Source organism: Argentina silus, assembly GCF_951799395.1.
Source record: "Argentina silus genome assembly, chromosome: 14".
Lineage (NCBI taxonomy): Eukaryota > Metazoa > Chordata > Actinopteri > Argentiniformes > Argentinidae > Argentina > Argentina silus.
The window spans coordinates 20,116,470-20,135,399 of NC_139668.1; the positions used below are offsets into that span (position 1 = coordinate 20,116,470).

The 18,930-nt window shown below is 47.9% G+C and overlaps 4 protein-coding genes across 7 annotated transcripts in view; 2 read left to right on the forward strand and 2 right to left on the reverse strand.

The window, feature by feature from the left end:
- Positions 1-84, forward strand: part of LOC310814799 (uncharacterized protein) — an 8,481-nt gene extending 8,397 nt beyond the window's left edge. For both annotated transcript variants that reach the window (XM_083684306.1, XM_083684307.1), the window contains exon 4: positions 1-84. This exon is cut by the window's left edge and continues 800 nt beyond it. The gene's annotated coding sequence lies outside the window, so the exon portion shown is untranslated.
- Positions 85-544: 460 nt separating this feature from the next.
- LOC310814800 (2-iminobutanoate/2-iminopropanoate deaminase-like) lies at positions 545-4,816 on the reverse strand. The gene is made up of 6 exons (XM_083684308.1): positions 4,682-4,816; positions 3,733-3,838; positions 3,504-3,558; positions 3,250-3,318; positions 1,502-1,557; positions 545-1,280 (listed from the first exon to the last, which is right to left on the reverse strand). Exons 1-6 carry the CDS (start codon positions 4,744-4,746, stop codon positions 1,224-1,226), a joined length of 408 nt encoding a protein of 135 aa, XP_083540434.1. The 5' UTR covers positions 4,747-4,816; the 3' UTR covers positions 545-1,223.
- A 1,934-nt stretch (positions 4,817-6,750) lies between these two features.
- stk3 (serine/threonine kinase 3) lies at positions 6,751-15,469 on the reverse strand. 2 transcript variants are annotated; one of them, XM_083684292.1, is made up of 11 exons: positions 15,221-15,469; positions 14,106-14,186; positions 13,747-13,875; positions 13,268-13,382; positions 12,753-12,917; positions 12,326-12,493; positions 11,837-11,974; positions 11,459-11,584; positions 11,136-11,340; positions 10,087-10,283; positions 6,751-9,432 (listed from the first exon to the last, which is right to left on the reverse strand). In XM_083684292.1, exons 1-11 carry the CDS (start codon positions 15,241-15,243, stop codon positions 9,274-9,276), a joined length of 1,506 nt encoding a protein of 501 aa, XP_083540418.1. In that variant the 5' UTR covers positions 15,244-15,469; the 3' UTR covers positions 6,751-9,273. The 2 variants fall into 2 exon arrangements, with proteins under 2 accessions (XP_083540418.1, XP_083540417.1); XM_083684291.1 differs by having other exon boundaries at positions 6,751-9,435.
- Positions 15,387-18,402, forward strand: polr2k (RNA polymerase II, I and III subunit K). 2 transcript variants are annotated; one of them, XM_083684312.1, is made up of 5 exons: positions 15,387-15,521; positions 15,814-15,934; positions 16,922-16,987; positions 17,849-17,941; positions 18,147-18,402. In XM_083684312.1, the coding sequence occupies exons 3-5, from the start codon at positions 16,927-16,929 to the stop codon at positions 18,167-18,169; spliced, it is 177 nt and encodes a 58-aa protein (XP_083540438.1). In that variant the 5' UTR covers positions 15,387-15,521; positions 15,814-15,934; positions 16,922-16,926; the 3' UTR covers positions 18,170-18,402. The 2 variants fall into 2 exon arrangements, with proteins under 2 accessions (XP_083540438.1, XP_083540439.1); XM_083684313.1 differs by lacking the exon at positions 15,814-15,934 and having other exon boundaries at positions 15,396-15,521.
- Positions 18,403-18,930: the final 528 nt, after the last annotated feature.

An 18,930-nucleotide genomic window follows, 5' to 3' on the forward strand; every position in this document is an offset into this window, starting at 1 on the left:
AAAAAAACCCATTGGATCTTTCAGTATGTATCTGCTGCTGGTCTGGACTTTATCACCATGTTACAAGGTTTGAATAAATGATTGGACTGGGAAAGGGTCTGCCGGAGTCTATGAATGTGTGACAGGTGGCTTGGTTCCACTGTGAAGAACGGTAGATGCTCAGTGGGATCCTTGGGACAACCATACCCTAAACCCTAACCCTTACCGTTAACCATAACCCTTACCTAACCCTAACCCTAACCCTAACCCTAACCCTTACTTGAACCGTTTGAAATCTCAACTGGGGTGTGGTGACGTCAGAGTCGGGCCATCCCAAATCATCACACTGAGCATTTACCGTACTTCCTGGTTTCTGATGTGTGATAGTTTCCTGTTCTGTCCAACTCAGACCCACTGTTCTGTGATATATAGAACATACATGTTCTGTGATATATAGAACATACATGTTCTGTGATGTAAAAATCATACAGCAGGACAATGAAAACACATGAAGAACACAGACAATAACCAACAGCAGGAAGGTGTAATAAATCTATATTTTCTTGTGGTTGTAAACATTACATTTGGTACATTTGACATGAGATGAGGAGATATACTGTCTATATTTAGACTTAGAACCTAAGGCCTGGCTTCCTACAGTAGGTATGGGGGGAGGGACTCAGATATGGATGTGTTGAATAAAGGGAGGACTTTATTATTATTTATAATAATAAATAAATATGATTATTTATTACTTTAACTAACTTTAGTCACTCCAGACTGAGGTTAGTTTCCTACTGGCCTGTTTGAACACTCTTAACGTGCAACCCTCCGTTCCTTGAAGAAATCACTGATCTCACATGACAGGATTGGTTAAAGTAATGCAGTAGCAAGCCAGCTTAGACCAATCCTACGATGGTTAGGTCAGTGATTACATCAAGGAACAGAGAAATGCTAGTTGTTGGCTTTTTTTAGTTTTCTTTTACCTAGCTAGCACTATGGCTGTGTTCCAAAATGCATTCTTGCTCTATCTAGAGAGTTTACCGCCATGGAATGTGTGGGCTGGATGATGCTGTTTGCTGTCATGTAAAACACTGTCTTGTAGTAGAAACCCCCAGGCTGCCCCCGTCTGCTGCGTTGGTTAAGGTGTAAACTGGCACTTGTTCTTCAAGGCTTTTCTGGACGGAACTTGTTTCACTGGGAGGTTTAGGTCACAGCTTGTGCATGCCCTGACCCCCGGCTAGTCAGGAGTCTGCCAGGGGTCCCAGGACAGCGACCGCCTCGATCTCCACCAGACCACCCTGGGGGGGGGGGGGGGGGGGGGGGGGATAGGGAGGGTGACAAAGAGATAGTAAGAGAGGGAGAGAAGGCCAGAGAGAGAGAGAGAGAGAGAGACACACACACACACACACACACACACACACACACACACACACACACACAGACAGATAGAAGATTATAACCACACAGTATTATAAGAGCTTATTAATCATCCAGACCAATGGACTGGTAGTCTACTCACTCTGGGGAGGGCAGCCACCTGATAGGCCGCTCTGGCAGGGAAGTTCTTGCTGAAAACTGAGAGAGAAAAATCCACATCACACTCACAACCATTCATGTCCACATCCTCCTCACACCTTCCTCACACCCTCCTCACACCTTCCTCATACACACAGTTCCCAAAGTAACTTTAGAATGCAGCAGGAGGAAGAGATGTGATGCCATGATATTTATCTCTGCTTCAACCCTGGCCAGCTGTTTCCATTCGAGTTTCATTCTTGCTCACAGTCAAGAGAACTGCACAATTCACAATTGCAGAATAGTTAAAAACAATAACATTAAAATATACACATATATATATATATATTGCAAATTGGACAGTAACACTGACAAAGCACAATTAATGGTAATTGAAAAGTCTAAGGCTGTTGATGAGTCCCACACTAACACACTACCACACTCCGTAGTATGCACTACTCAGGAGTACACTCAGAGGTATTCACACTAAGGCCATGACCAGGAGGAATGTTGTTGATAAGTTGTCTAGTTCCTTGAACTTCAAGGCCTCTCTGTCTTTGACAACGGGGCAGACAGGAGTCCAGACAGACAGCCTTGAACAACATCCCCATGGCCGGGTCTGGCTGAGGGAGGCAGGAAACAGCCCATGTCTTATTCAGGTGGTAAAACCACAAACAAACAATGCCCTGGAGAGCATCAGCCAGTCCATGTTCATGGTCACTCAGATAGTCAGGGCATGGAAAGTTCCCCACGGTGCCTGCTGAGTGAGTGAGTGTGTGTCTGTGTATGTGCAAGCGCATTTGTGTGTGTGTGTGTGTGTGTGTGTGTGTGGTGTTGGGGGGTTAGGGCTTGTAGACAGGCTGTCAGGCCAGAGAGAGAGGGGGCCGGGGGGAGAGCATGGCAGGGTCAGGTTACCCCCTGCTTCACGGTCTCCTCTTACACACAGACACCAGGGTTAGATTACAGGTGAGCATTGTGATGGAAGAGGAAATACCCAAGTATACACCCTCCCTCCCTGTCTGTCTCCCAGGCTGCAGAGGGACGAGGGAATGTTTGACAGTGCTGAGAGTATTATTTACTTCCTCCTGGACACGTACCAACAGCCCTAACCCTAACCCTAAGACCTGCTTTACCAGGGACTCTGTGACAAGTTTTTATCTAAAGCTAAAGACGACTAACCCATAATAAATACAATCAATAATAATAATACAATTGATAATCTGCATATTCTATAGAGAGCTCTAACATTGAAAGTTGCTTATTAGCAGTTTTTTTTTTGTGTGGACGGTTTTTATTTATTTATGTTTTACATGTGAGGCAAATATGCACCAGAGCAGGTGTCAAGATTCTAGCAGGTGTCTTGTCAGGATGTAGGGCGCCCCCGTGTGGACAGTCATGGACATGCAGGACAGCAGGAGAGGGGATATCATGGCCATGTCTCACCATTCTGCTCATTATATCAGGGGAGGCTGGAGGAGGTAGAAATCGGAGGACGGGCTCAATGTAATGCATGGAGTGGGTGCATTACAATGAGCCCGTCCTCCGATTTCTACCTCCTCCAGCCTCCCCTGCATCACATCACATAAGAGGACCAGCATCCCATAGACAGCCCAACTAAGTCAAAACCTAAAACTGACCCTAACCAACCCCTTAACCCTAACCAACCCCTTAACCCTAACCAACCCCTTAACCCTAACCAACCCCTTAACCCTATGGGGTGAGGGTTGACAGGTGACATCACCAGAGACTCACACTGCTTGTAGACGTCGTTGACGTGGGCGAAGTCGTTCATATCCGCCAGCAGCACCGTCGTCTTGACGACTGGAGAACACAAACACGGCCCGTCACAATAAACTCACACAGTTCTGGGAGCAGCGCACAGATCTCTCTCTCTCTCTCTCTCTCTCTCGTCCAGTGGTCTAGCAAGAATATGAGAGAGGGATAGTAGGAGGGACTATCCTACTCCAAAACATAACCTTTAAAAAAGAAAGAAATACAACTCTTACTGTTGTCATAGCTACATCCTGCTGCCTTCAGAATCTCCCCCATATTGGTCAGAGCCTGTCGGGTAGAAGAGGGAGACATGGGGGAGGGAAAGAGGGGAGAGAGAGGGGGGGGGAGGGAAAGAGGGGAGAGAGAGGAAGAGAGAGACAGTCAAATGTTTGAAACCATCAATTCCTCATTCCATGTATTACAATGAGCCCGTCCTCCGATTTCTACCTCCGCCAGCCTCACCTGTTTGGCCTGGGCCTGCACCCCCCCCTCCACCAGCTGGCCTGAGGCCGTGTCCATGCCCAGCTGGCCAGAGATGTACATGGTCCTGTCCACCACCACAGCCTGGCTGGAACACACACACACACACACACACACACACACACACACACACACACACACACACACACACACACACAATCAGTAATGTCACCTCCACTGACGTTAAGCATGTTAAAGTTCTCTGTTATCTCTCTGTTCCTTCATTAGAAACACATTTATGACATTAGTTCACAGCTTCTGTGGCAACCTTGAGCAGTCTGAGCCGCTCTGGACATTGAGCCATCTTACTATCTCTGAGCCCCGCCCCCCGCCCCGCCTCGCCCCGCCCCCCGCAGCCCATTGGCTAGCCCGGCTAACACCCCTCCAGCCAACAATTAATCACCTCTTCATCACAACGCCTTTCAACTACTTTTATCTTGTTATGTTAGACATTTATCTAATAAGTGGAACTTTACTGAGTCTCTGAGGAGTCAGGTTTTACCTAGAACTAATAAAACATAATACTTAGAGAAGGTTTCATAGCCTAACTTTCACCATAGTATTCAAAGTTCACAGCTTTCCCTGGGTGTCTAACGAGATCTCAGAAGAACACACGAATGCAAAAAGAGTTCGAGGAAAAGCAATAAACAGTTAGAGATTTAGTTAGAGATTTCAGCCTACCTGTAAATGCCCTGTCTTATAGGGGCTTTTGGCGTGTATGGGAAATGTCTGCGGATAGCGGCCATCGTGTCTACAGTCACACAAGTTAGTGAACTGTTGGTCGGGGAAACCTTTGACACCCACAAACACTATTGTAAACTTCTAACAAGTTCATGGCCACTAATTGTAAAGTCCAGACCCGCCCCTGATCAAATATTTACGCGCAGCCGATCCATCCAAATAAAAATCCATTCTCACGCCACTGTCTTACCTGTAAGGTCCAATAGCCGCAGGTGCTGCCGAAGTGTTGATGATCTTTTTGATAATTGCAGACATTTTGAATGTATGTTTCTTTTCTCAAGTCTCTGGCAGACCAGCGCTGTGCGTACGGAGGAGTTCAGAAGTGTTTCCAACCAACTTGGTTCCCACTGCAACCTTCAGCACGAGTTAACTCCGCTAGCCATCTACCGTAAAACACACCGTATACAAACACTTACATTTTTATAGAGGCTGAATGAAAGATTCATTGGACCAATTGCTCCGAGCAGAATGGGTTTCTTTCTTATTGGACTATGCAATACTAAGTAATGGATTCTAAATCAATGTATACTTCTATTGTGCCGTTTGTGAGAATACGATGCGTCAGTAGTAGAAAGGTTACGGTAGAAACAGCTGTCTTGAAGTATCTGAGACAGCCGGGTTTCTCTCTTCTGATGGTTACACGCACACGCACACGCACACGCGATTTATGACGACTGCTGTCATGTAAGTGGGACCACATATTTCACAACATGTACAGAGACCCCTGCCCTGACCATGGAACCAAGCACACACACACACACACACACACACACACACACACACACACACACACACACACACACACACACACACACACACACACACACACACACACACACACACACACACACACACACACACACACACACTCCTGTCAGTATGTGAAACAGCACATTTACAATTCTCTGTAAGCAAAAACGGTGGCTCAGTGAAACGCCAGGGGTCAAGATAAGAGCTATCACACAATGTAGTCAGTCAGGGCTTATCTTTATTTCTGTCACCTTTCAAAAATATTACAAAATAACAAAACAATCTTTGATAATAAGTTAGAGTTTTAAGCTTTAGGTTACATTCCCATCTTTAATACAGTCATTACATGTTGTACATAGTGGTAATACATGAAGAAATGAAGCAAACTTAATAAAACCAGAAGAGAGATAGACCTAGACAGACCTAGACAGACCTAGACAGACCTAGACAGACCTAGACAGACCTAGATAGACCTAGATAGACCTAGACAGACCTAGACAGACCTAGACAGACCTAGACAGACCTAGACAGACCTAGACAGACCTAGACAGACCTAGACAGACCAAGACAGACCTAGACAGACCTAGACAGACCTAGACAGACCTAGATAGACCTAGACAGACCTAGACAGACCTAGACAGACCTAGACAGACCTAGACAGACCTAGACAGACCTAGACAGACCTAGATAGACCTAGACAGACCTAGCACACCTATGCACCTGTCTGACGGAGGCTTGAGTCGTCCTGTAGGGTTTAGAAAGGTCACTAAATGCTGAGAGACAAGAGTGTCAAAATAGACAAATTAACCCTCGATACATTCTGTGTAATAATAGTAATAATTCACTACACAGCTAAATTAATTTAAAAACAATAAACATGCAAAGTCGAACATACAAAAAGACACATAACGTCTGAGGGTAGATGCTAAGTGGGACTCTTGGGACGACCCTACCCTAAACCCTAGCCCTAAACCCTAGCCCTAACCCTAACCCTAGCCCTAACCATAACCCTTACCCTAAACCCTAGCCCTAAACCCTAGCCCTAACCCTAACCCTAGCCCTAACCATAACCCTTACCCTAAACCCTAGCCCTAACGTTACACTAACTATAACCCTTACCCTAAACCCTAGCCCTAAACCCTAGCTCTAACGTTACACTAACCATAACCCTTACCCTAAACCCTAGCCCTAGCGTTACACTAACCATAACCCTTACCCTAAACCCTAGCTCTAACGTTACACTAACCATAACCCTTACCCTAAACCCTAGCCCTAGCGTTACACTAACCATAACCCTTACCCTAAACCCTAGCCCTAACGTTACACTAACCATAACCCTTACCCTAAACCCTAGCCCTAAACCCTAGCTCTAACGTTACACTAACCATAACCCTTACCCTAAACTCTAGCCCTAACATTACACTAACCACAACCCTTACCCTAGCCCTAACCATAACCCTTACCCTAAACCCTAGCCCTAACCATAACCCTTACCCTAAACCATAACCCTTACCCTAAACCCTAGCCCTTAACCGTCACCATTTTAAATCTCAACTTCACTGTGGTGACCTCAGAGTCGGCCATCCCAAGGATCCCACTTTGCATTTACTAACATCTGACAGGGCAAACTATCCTGCCGTAGCAGAAATCCTCTTGACCTTTGAACCCTAGAGTGAGAGGTTTTACACCTCCCTGTCGATCATCAACCCAGGTTACACCACAGCCTCTTTTCCTTGGTTAGGAACACGACTCCTCGCGTCCTCCCCTCGCGTCCTCTCCTCCGTCCTCCTGACAACGCATCGGAGGAGAAGATCTAGGCTCCTCCCCTTGGAGATTCTCCTCCAATGCGTTTGGAGGAGGCAGCGAGTGGAGGCCGGAGGAGGAGGAGGAGGAGGAGGGGGAGGGGACACCAGGAGTCGTTAAGGTGTTAAAGTGTTTGATACCGTTCCTCATTCCACGCCAGGCATTACAATGAGCCCGTCCTCCAATTCCTACCTCCGCCAGCCTCCCCTGGACCCAGGGAGAGCATGGACAGAGGGGGTCAGATAGCTGAGTAGAGACACTGAACGTCTGCCCATCGGTTCTACACCATTGAAATGTGTTAAATCAACACAAATTAGTTTAATTAAAGACGATCATTTGTGTTGATTAAACAGTCATGTGGAATTGATGCACAACAACAGGCTCAGCAGGAAGAGGAGGAGAGAGAGAGAAACACTCAACACTGAATGGCTGTTTGAACCAAGAGGTTGACTTCATGATCCTTTTTACATACACATCCCACCCAGGGGAGGCTGGCGGAGGTAGAAATCGGAGGACTGGCTCACTGTAATGCGTGGAATGGTATCAAACACACATACCATTCCATGCTTTACAATGAGCCCGTCCTCCGATTTCTACCTCCATACAGATTAGACTTAAAAAATATACAATATACATTCACGGAGCACTTTATTAGGAACACTATACTAATACTGGGTAGGGCCTCCCTTTCCTCTCAAAACAGCCTCAATTCTTCGTGGCATTGATGCCACAAGATGTTGGAAACATTCCTTTGAGATTCTGGTCCATGTTGACATGCTTGCAACATGCAATTCCTGCAGATTTTTCAGGTACGCTTTCAAGCTGTGAATCTCCCGTTCTACCACATCCCAAAGGTGTTCTATTGGATTCAGATCCGGTGACTGGGAAGAACTGAAGAACACTGAACTCATTGTCATGTTCATGAAACCAGTTTGAGATGACTTTTGCTTTGTGACATGGTGCATTATCATGCTGGAAGAAGCCATTAGAAGATGGGTCAACTGTGGCCATGAAGGGATGCACATGGTCAGCAACAATACTCAAATAGGCTGTGGCATTCAAGAGGTGATTGATTGATATTATCAGGCCCAAAGTGTACCAAGAAAACATCCCCCACACCATTACACCACCTCCACCATGAGAAGGTGTCCAGGTGTTCCTAATAAAGTTCTCAGTGAGTGTATAATGGTGCGTTTGAGTGCTCCTCGGAAATTGGAGACTGGGACATTTCCCAACTTGTAAACTCGTGTTCCTAGGATGATACCTGAGTCTGTGTTGGAAAGATTTCGGAGGAGCACTCAAATGCACCATGGCATCGTCCAACTTCAACGGTTTCCCTCACGTCTCATTCCGAATGGGAGAAAGCCACTCAGAACACGTGCAATTCCCTGCTTTTGAAACTTCCATTAAATCTTTAAGGCATTCTTCTTCTTCATCATCATCATCATCGTCGTCGTCATCATCACGACTGTCTTTGGTCGCGGAGCAAAACCTCCACAGCTTTGCTGACATTTTCCACACTCAGGTTATATTGTACGTACACATGACGTCAGACCACGGGACCTCACCCACCACTGCCAGCGTGCCAGCGTGCCAGCGGAGGGAACATTTCTACAGCAAATCCCTCCTGGTCATGATCTCCACCGCGGGCGTAGGTTTCACCCTAAGCTTTGGCCCAGAGGACGGAGTGGGAGTCCCAGAGGAGGGGGTGGGAGTCCTCTTCCAAGGAAATGTGGCCTTCCGAAAGCGCATGTTGTGCAATTCACACAACAAGGTTTCGACACTTTTCACCGGGGGGGGGGGGGGGGGGGGGACTGTTCTCTAGTGAAACCTACGCCCGTGACCTCCACTGGTTCTCATGTTAAAACAGACGGTCTTAGGATGCTTTCAGAGGGGTGAGAAAGCATCCTTCCCCCCCTTTTGGGGGGGAAAGATGCTGTCAGACATGTACGTGTCATTTAGGAGACAGCACACCTAACACACTACAAGGCCAAGCTGAGCCGAACCGAGCCGGGCCGGGCCTGGCCTGGCCAGACTATATTTGCTGGAAAGGACAATGTGAAAGGACCACGTCTGAGGCGGCACAGCATTGTGGGTGTAAAGCCCGCTGGAGTATCAGGATCAACAGAGGGAGGACCCTAAGGGTCACATGACCACTAGGGTGATAGGAGCCAATGAGAGCAGGGGGTAGCAGATCTCCATGCGGGGGGGGGGGGGTTGGAGGGGTCCTCAGAAGTTCTGCTGTCTGCGTTTCTTGGCGTCCATGGCGTCCAGGATGGGCTGTCTCTTGGCCGTGTAGCGAGTCCGCAGCTCCTCGATCTCCCGCTCCATCATGGGGTCCAGCGCCGTCAGACGCAGCTGCAGCTCCTCAAAGTCCAGGTTCTTCAGCTGCTTATTGGACAGAGAGAGGGGGTGAGGTCACTGCTCATTGGACAGAGAGGGGGGTGAGGTCACTGCTCATTGGACAGAGAGGGGGGTGAGGTCACTGCTCATTGGATAGAGAGGGGGTGAAGTAACTGCTCATTGGATAGAGAGGGGGTGAAGTAACTGCTCATTGGATAGAGAGGGGGTGAAGTAACTGCTCATTGGATAGAGAGGGGGTGAAGTAACTGCTCATTGGATAGAGAGGGGGTGAAGTAACTGTTAAGTGGAAAGGAGGAAAGTGGGGGGAGAGACAGACGAGAGACAGACAGAAGGAGAGGGGGAAGGAGAGAGACAGACAGACAGACAGACAGAAGGAGAGAGAGGAGAGAGACAATGAGGGAGAGAAGGAGAGAGACAGACAGACAGACAGACAGAAGGAGAGAGGGAAGGAGAGAGACAGACAGACAGACAGACAGAAGGAGAGAGGGAAGGAGAGAGACAGACAGACAGACAGAAGGAGAGGGGGAAGGAGAGAGACAGACAGACAGACAGACAGAAGGAGAGGGGGAAGGAGAGAGACAGACAGACAGACAGACAGAAGGAGAGGGGGAAGGAGAGAGACAGACAGACAGACAGACAGACAGACAGACAGACAGGCGGGGACCACCAGGGACTCACAAAGTCGAAGTCTCCGTCCTGCGGCACCTTCCAGTTGTCTGGGAAGACGTTCTTGGCGATGTGGTAGTGCTCGTGCTGCTGCTGGTGCTGGTTGTGGTTGTAGCTCTCCCGCTCCCTCTCCTGGGCCTTGTTAGAATCCTGCTTGTCAAAGTAGTCCATGAAGGAGGGCCGCAGGGCCTGCTGGGGGGTGGCGTGTCCTGGGGGGGGGGGGGGGGGGCAGGGCACGGCTCAATAACCTACGATATGACTTCCACGTCCATCTCAATATATACAGTACCAGTCAAACGTTTGGACACACCTTGCCAACAGTGTGCAGACTGTCATCAAAGCAAAAGGTGGCTACTTTGAAGAATCTAAAATATAAACCATATTCTGGTTTGTTTAACACTTTTTTGTTTACTACATAATTCCATATGTGTTCCTTCATAGTTTTGATGTCTTCAATATTAATCTACAATGTAGAAAATAATAAAAATAAAGAAAAACCATTGAATGAGAAGGTGTGTCCAAACGTCCAGTTCCTCTGGGTAAGTACAGGTTACAGTTCCTCTGGGTAAGTACAGGTTACAGTTCCTCTGGGTAAGTACAGGTTACAGTTCCTCTGGGTAAGTACAGGTTACAATCAAGGTTCTCAGCCTGTATCTGATGGTATTTGTGGACATGTTGGTTTCACCGTTCAGAAATTACACCTTTTTCTTACCATGCGTAGTTCTCCTATGTCAGGGTAACCCAGAAGTGATGGGACAACTGGCTTGATGTCAACAGGTGTCAAACTAACTTTTGGACTGTAGGGCCAAAAGAAGACAAAATGCTTCACTGTCCCATTACTTACGCAGATAAATAATTTAATAATAAAAAGGTTGTCTTCCTTTCTCCCTCGCTGTTACGGCCGATGGCACTTGTTCTGATCGAAGGTTTTACTTACGATGTCTGTTGTATAGTGATTCACTTACTGAGACAAATGTACTGATTGTAAGTCGCTTCAGAAAAAAAGCGTCTGCTAAATTACTTAAGCGTGAATGTAAAGGTCATGTAAAGGTCATCCTCACTCCTCATGGAGCCTTCGTCCTCCTCCTCCTCCTCATCGTCGCTGTTGATGACCATGGTGCCCAGGTCCGACTCCAGCATGGTGCTGCCGTGCTCAATCATGGTCTGGGCCCCGTCACTCATGGTGCTGGTGGCCCGCATGGTCCCGGCCCCTTCAGAACCCGACGACTTCACCATGGTGTGGGAGTCCACCTCCACCTCCTCATCCTGGGGGGGGGGGGGGAGAGGGTGGGTGTGGGGGGTGAGTGTGTGCGTGTGTACATACTGAGTTCTCCTCCTCTAGCTCTGTGTGTGTGTATGTATATGTGTGTGCGTGTGTACATACTGAGTTCTCCTCCTCCTCCTCCAGCTCTCTCTGCTGCTCCTGCTGTCTCTTGGCCTTCATCTCCATGGCCTCGGTGATCAGGTCCCTCAGGATGCTCACCGGCTTGGCGTTGGTGATGAACGGGTGCTGGGGGGAGGGGGGAGGGAAGGGTTAGTAATGCTGTGTGTGTGTGCAAAAAAGAAAATATGAGTATAGAAAATATGAGTGTGAGCGAGAGTGTGTGTGTGTGTATCTGAGAGAGAGTGTGTGTGTGTGTGTGTGTGTGTGTGTGTGTGTGTGTGTGTGAGTGTGTGTGTGTGTGTGAGTGTGTGTGAGTATCTGAGAGAGAGAGAGAGTGTGTGTGTGTGTGTGAGTGTGTGTGTGTGTGTGTGTGTGTACCTGTAGCAGCTGTGTGGCGGTGGCTCTCTGCTCCGGGTTCTTCACCAGACATTTCTTAACGAAGTCAGTGAAGTCATCGGTCCAGAGCTCAGGCTTACGAAACGTAGGAGGAGGGTTGGTGGGGATCATAAAGATAGCCTGGGGGGGGGGAGAGAGGGGGGGGAGAGAAAGGGGGGGGGGGGGGGGGGAGAGAGAGGGGGAGGGGGAGAGAGGAGAGAAAGGGGGGGGGGGGGGGAGAGAGAGAGGGGGAGGGGGAGAGAGGGGGAGGGGAGGAGAGAATGAGAGAGAGAAAGAGAAATTAGGTTATTAGCCCCAGCCCCCCTCCCCCAGCCCCTCCCCCCCAGCCCCAGTCTCTCCCCCAGCCCCTCCCCCCCAGCCCCAGTCTCTCCCCCAGCCCCCCTCCCCCAGCCCCCCTCTCCGCCCCAGCCCCAGTCTCTCCCCCCAGCCCCTCCCCCCCAGCCCCAGTCTCTCCCCCAGCCCAGGACTCACCCTCATGGGGTGGATGTCTGCGTAGGGAGGCTTGCCCTCGGCCATCTCTATGGAGGTGATGCCCAGGGACCAGATGTCGGCCACACAGTTGTACCCGATCTCCTGGATCACCTCAGGCGCCATCCAGAACGGCGTGCCGATCACCGTGTTCCGCTTGGCCATGGTGTCCTTCACACACACACACACACACACACACACACACACACACACACACACACACACACACACACACACACACACACACACACACACACACACAGTCAGCACCACATCATACATATACACACACACATCACATCGTAAACACAAACACAACACACACACAGTGTGAGAGTGAAAGTGTGTGTGAGAGTGAAAGTGTGTGTGTGTGAGTGTGTGTGTGTGGGGGTGTGTGTGAGTGTGTGTGTGTGTGTGTGTGAGACGGTACCGTCAGCTGTCCGGCCACTCCGAAGTCGGCCAGCTTGGCGTGTCCCTCGGTGTTGAGGAGGATGTTCCCGGCCTTGATGTCCCGGTGGATCTTCCTCATGAAGTGCAGGTACTCCAGACCCTTCAGAGTGGACTTCAGGATGGTGGAGATCTCATCCTCCGTCAGCTGGGAGAGAGGAGGGGAGGGGAGGGGAGGGGAGGGGAGGTGGAGGTGTTGGGAAGTGGAGGGGTGGAGGGGAGAGGAGGGGAGGGGTGGAGGTAGAGAGGAGGAAAGAGGAAATGGAGAGGAGAGGAGGAGATAGAGAAGTTTCAAGACATCATTCCAAAAGTGGAAAAACTCCCAGTGAAAACACTGCCATCCATTACTGTGTTATAACAGTATTACTACACAGGAATAATGACAACAGGATGTGAAGCATCACCAGAGACTCCAATAACACCTCCTGAGGTTCCACACGTGTGACGTTCTCCATCTTGTGGCGCAGTCTGATGACGTCAGAGACGTGTGCTACCTACCGTCTTGTTGCGCAGTCTGATGATGTCAGAGACGGAGCCCGCGCCACAGTACTCCATGACGATCCACAGGTCCGTGTTCTTAAAGTAGCTTCCATAGTACTTCACTACGTAGGGACTGAGGACAGGAGAGACGGGACCACACACACACACACACACACACACACACACACACACACACACACACACACACACACACACACACACACACACACACACACACACACACGTCAACAGTCTGTTAATATAAAGGAAATATATTCTAAGTGAGAAAGTAATTCCCCCTCACTCCCTTTTCTGCTTTCCTCTCCTCCCCATCTCTGCCCTTCATTCTCTTCTCCTGTCCTCCTCCTCTCCTTTCTCCCCCCCCTCCCTCTCTCCTCCCCATCTCTGCCCTTCATTCTCTTCTCCTGTCCTCCTCCTCTCCTCCCTCCCCCCTCCCTCTCTCCTCCCCCCTCCCCCTCCCTCTCTCCTCCCCCTACCTGTCACACTGCTGCATGATGGAGATCTCCTTGATGATCTCCTGCAGGTCAGACTCCACAGGAACCTGTTTGATGGCCACCACCTGACCAGACTCCTTATGGATGGCCTTGAACACGCTGCCATAGGACCTACACACACACACACACACACAAAGAAGGTGCACAAGGGTCCAATACAATCCAAATGGGCCAAGGATGCATCACAATAGCCTAATCCCAGCCTTTGTCCCTGTCCCAGTCCAAAACCAATATGACAAAACATTTAGGTTCCACTGGGGACATTTAGGTTCCACTGGGGACATTTAGGTTCCACTGGGGACATTATGGGGACATATTGATGTACGATAATCAAGTCTTACCCTTCTCCAAGTTTCTCTAGAACATCAAAGACCTCCTCAGGTTGTTTAGTTAGACTGTCCTCACTCAGCTTCTTCAGCTTGCTGGGAAAACAAACAAACATGACTTTTACCTGTGAGGAACACTCTGCTTTTCAGAGAGGACCGACAGATGGAAAACGGTTAGGGAGGTAAGGGTTATAGTTAGGGTAAGGATAGGGTTAGGGTTATGGTTAGGGTTAGGGTTATGGTTATCGTTAGGGTTAGGGTTATGGTTAAGGTAAGGGTTAGGGTTATGGTTATCGTTAGGGTTATGGTTAAGGTTAAGGTTAGGGTTATGGTTATGGTTAGGGTTATGGTTAAGGTTAGGGTTAAGGTTAAGGTAGGATACATTTAGCGTTAGGGTTTACGGTAGTGTTGTGACAAGTATCCCACTTAGCATCGACCACCGCTAATGTCTTGATTACTTTATTATGTGGAAAGAAACACAACAGCATGAACCTCCTGAAGGGCCAGGTTATTACAACTAGACTATGATACTCATCATGGATGATGACGAAGTCTAACACAGAACACAACACCATGAACCTCCTGAAGGGCCAGGTTATTACAACTAGACTATGATACTCATCATGGATGATGACAAAGTCTAACACAGAACACAACACCATGAACCTCCTGAAGGGCCAGGTTATTACAACTAGACTATGATACTCATCATGGATGATGACAAAGTCTAACACAGAACACAACACCATGAACCTCCTGAAGGGCCAGGTTATTACAACTAGACTATGATACTCATCATGGATGATGACAAAGTCTAACACAGAACACAACAGAGTCTCTCTACTACATGAGCTTCTCAAATGAGGGGCAAAATCCCTAAAAGAGGAATGAAACGTGTGAAAGTGACTCGTTATTGTAAGTGTTGGTTATTGTAAGTGTTGGTTATTGTAAGTGTTGGTTATTGTAAGTGTAGGTTATAGTTATATTGTGTTATATTGTGTTGTGTTTCTGCGGGTTGTTAACGTGGCTGTCCGGGTCAGACCGCAGCTAGCTGAACAGTTAGCCTGATGCTACCAGCAGTGAGCTGCTCGGACGCGGACGGACGGACGGACGGACGGACGGACACGCACCTCTTCGGCGCCGTGGGCTCCATGGCTCACCGCAGAGAACGACCCCGGCTTCACAGACGAAACGGTAACCGCTGAAACGGGACAAACTTGGACTAATATTTAGGATCTTGTCATGATCTTCTGTCGTTGTTTTCAGAGGCCAGCTGAACCTTCCTCGGACGGGGTCGCGGGGAGCGGCGGGTGGACGGACAGCGCCGCCTCACGGCCCGGAGCTCCCCGAAAAACCGACATTTCTCTTACATTTACGGCATTTAGCAGACGCCTTTATCCAAAGCGACTTACAACAAATACATTTGTTTAAGTAAGTGAATCATCTATCCATCAGTCATCATAAGATAAAGTAATCAATGTTCAGACCAGTGGCCATAGACAGTCACAATGCTAGAAGAAGGATTTTTTTTTTCCGGGAGTAAAGGAATAGAAAATGTAGTCGCTTTGCTGGGAAGATATTTACCGTGCAGGTAGTTATCACTGTCCTCAAATTATTAAACTATATCATTTTATCAAGAGAAACTGATGAAATAAGGGGACCAATTACAATGGAGGATAAACGTATTGCCACCAATCACAGGTCACTTTGTTTCGATGTTCAGACTCCGTAGACAGACGACCAGACTTACTACGCATGTGCGCCAGGAGGCATGCCGCGATGAGAAACCAGTAAACATCTTTACCCGCCGGTCAGTTTTACCCGCCGGTCAGTTTTACCCGCCGGTAAGTCATCTAAACACGCAGCTAACCCGAACCCACACGGGAGATGTGTCCCGCTGTCTGAACCAGAGACACACGTTAGATTGGAACTCGCTAAACAGGTTTTAAATGGGTTTCTGTGGCTCGTCGGTCAGGCTGCACTCCTCTGGCTAGCCAGGGGAGCTAAAGCCTGCTGTCGATCCCTCCAGACATCTAGTTTAGTCAACGGTGAGATTATCAGACATCTAGTTTAGTCAACGGTGAGATTATCAGACATCTAGTTTAGTCAACGGTGAGATGATCAGACATCTAGTTTAGACAACGGTGAGATGATCAGACATCTAGTTTAGTCAACGGTGAGATGATCAGACATCTAGTTTAGACAACGGTGAGATGATCAGACATCTAGTTTAGTCAACGGTGAGATGATCAGACATTTCTCCGCCTCTACAGGCATCCTGCCGATGCCGGCCACATCGCATTGTCCAGAAGTGTCAGTCAAAGAAAAAGATGTTCAGCTAAAGTTGAAACTCATCGATCACAGCCTCTCCGACCGTTAGTTAGGTTAACTAACCCCAACTCTCCGACCGTTAGTTAGGTTAACTAACCCCAACTCTCCGACCGTTAGTTAGGTTAACTAACCCCAACTCTCCGACCGTTAGTTAGGTTAACTAACCCTAACTCTCCGACCGTTAGTTAGGTTAACTAACCCTAACTCTCCGACCATTAGTTAGGTTAACTAACCCTAACTCTCCGACCGTGTCTCTAACCCTAACCGTGTCTCCCAGAGATGATCTGTTACATGTTTACATTCAAGTCATTTCGCAGACGCTTTTATCCAAAACGACTTACAATAAGTCCATTTGTCTCAGTAAGTGAATCAACTGTACAACAGACATCGTAAGTAAAACCTTTGATCAGAACAAGTGCCATCGGCAGTCACAGTGAGGGAGAAAGGAAGAAAACTTTGGTTCAGATTCTAACAATTATCTTCTCTGATTTTCTCCACAGTCAACATGGACCCTCAGAAAGACATGCAGCCCCCCAAACAGCAGCCCATGATCTACATATGTGGAGGTGATGACAGTAGGGAACTAGAATGCCGGTAGATGCTAAAGTGGGATCCTTGCGACGGTCCTTGCGGACCTTAATGTATAAATGCCTCGTGAGCTTAGTTCAACTGAACCCAAAATAATAACGGTTTGTTTTACTCTATTGTTTGTAAACAATGTAATTGTAACCAAACACAGCTTTATGGCCATAACTCTTAACTGAACCTTTAACCGGCCATAACTCTTAACTGAACCTTTAACCGGCCATAACTCTTAACTGAACCTTTAACCGGCCATAACTCTTAACTGAACCTTTAACCGGCCATAACTCTTAACTGAACCTTTATAAATCTCAACATCACTGGGTTGAGGTAAGAGTCGGGTTGTAACAAGCATCCCAGAATTTAACCCAACAGTCTAGGACAGATAAAGCCTGCTGCTGGACTAGAAAGTACTATCTCTAGTCTGAACCCTAATTCACCACAGAGCTGGGCTGGGCTGGCCTGGTTACACATTCACCGTAGTTGCTGAAACAGGGCTGCAAAGGACCTTGTGAGAAAGAAGAACCACCCATCTGAACCAAGCCCAGTACGGTTCGGGTCGGCCCTGTAGTGTGTGGAGGACAGGGTTTGAACCAGGGTCCTCTCTCATGGACGCCACAGACGTAGACCGTTATACCAAGAGGACATCCTCATGGTGCCAGGGCCATATCTGGGCTTAGAAGTCACGGCAGGGCTACCTCATCACCAGAGCATTTCCAAACCACCTCCGCTACATTAAGCCCTCAATCTGTGTGGAGAACTGGCCTCTATGGTGGATTGCCCATCCTCCAGACCGGCTCTTCACTACATGAGCTGATCCTGACTTGTCCTTCCTCCCCCAACAGAATGTCACACTGAGAACGAGATCAAGGCCCGGGACCCCATCCGCTGCAGAGAGTGTGGATACAGAATCATGTACAAGAAGAGGACGAAGAGATGTATCCTTTCAAATGAAGACGTCTCTCTATTGCTCTCTGTGTGTGTGTGTGTGTGTGTGTGTGTGTGTGTGTGTGTGTGTGTGTGTAGGTCTCAGTAGGAATCAAGAGCTTGTAGTGTGATTCTGTAGTGTGATTGTGTTGTGTTGTATAACAGTGACTGTAGGTGTTCCGTGTCTGTTGACGTTCCTTCACTCCTTCATCCCAGTGGTGGTGTTTGATGCCCGGTGAAGTGGACGGTGGCGTATCGACGTGGATCATTTTGGTTGTGTGTTATTTTTGTGGTGTAAATAAATTGGGTAAAAGCTAACGACATCAGCTGCGTGTACGGGACGTCCTACCTCTGTAGCGGTGGTCTGGGTCCTCTGTTCACCAGCAGATATGGTTTAAACATTCTGACTGATTTCACTTTGTGGTTCCTTTACATGTTTTATTGTTAGTGGATTAAATGTTCTACAAAGCAGCTTCTAATTTACTGTGTAACAATTTTTTGTTTTAGTATTTAATTACAGTTTTCTTACATTTAAAGGGGCAATCTGGGACTGGTACATTAATTTTGGGACTTTTAAATGATTGATGTACAGCCATTAATTCTTTAAGAATGTTAATTTATAAATGTCTTGTTCTCTTCTCTTACTCTCATCAGAACCCAACATATAATATTATTCTCCACTGTTTCAAAAACAATATACCGCCGTATAGCTTCAACATGGTTAAAACTACCATTTTCATCTCATGGAGGGTCAGTCCTGGCAGCCATGGCTCCGTCTCTGAATGTGGGCGTGGTTACATTCCTCCAGCCCATCCCTCGACTCTTAACCAATTAAAGTGCAGGGAGAACACTTTGTTATCGTTTTAATCCCAGATTTCCCCTTTAATCTCTTTAAAAGATTAATTGGAATAATTTGTGCTGTCTCTTGCCGTGTCCATCCATTAATTAATTAATTAATCAATTAATCCATCCATCCACTGAACAGGTACATGAGAGTCAG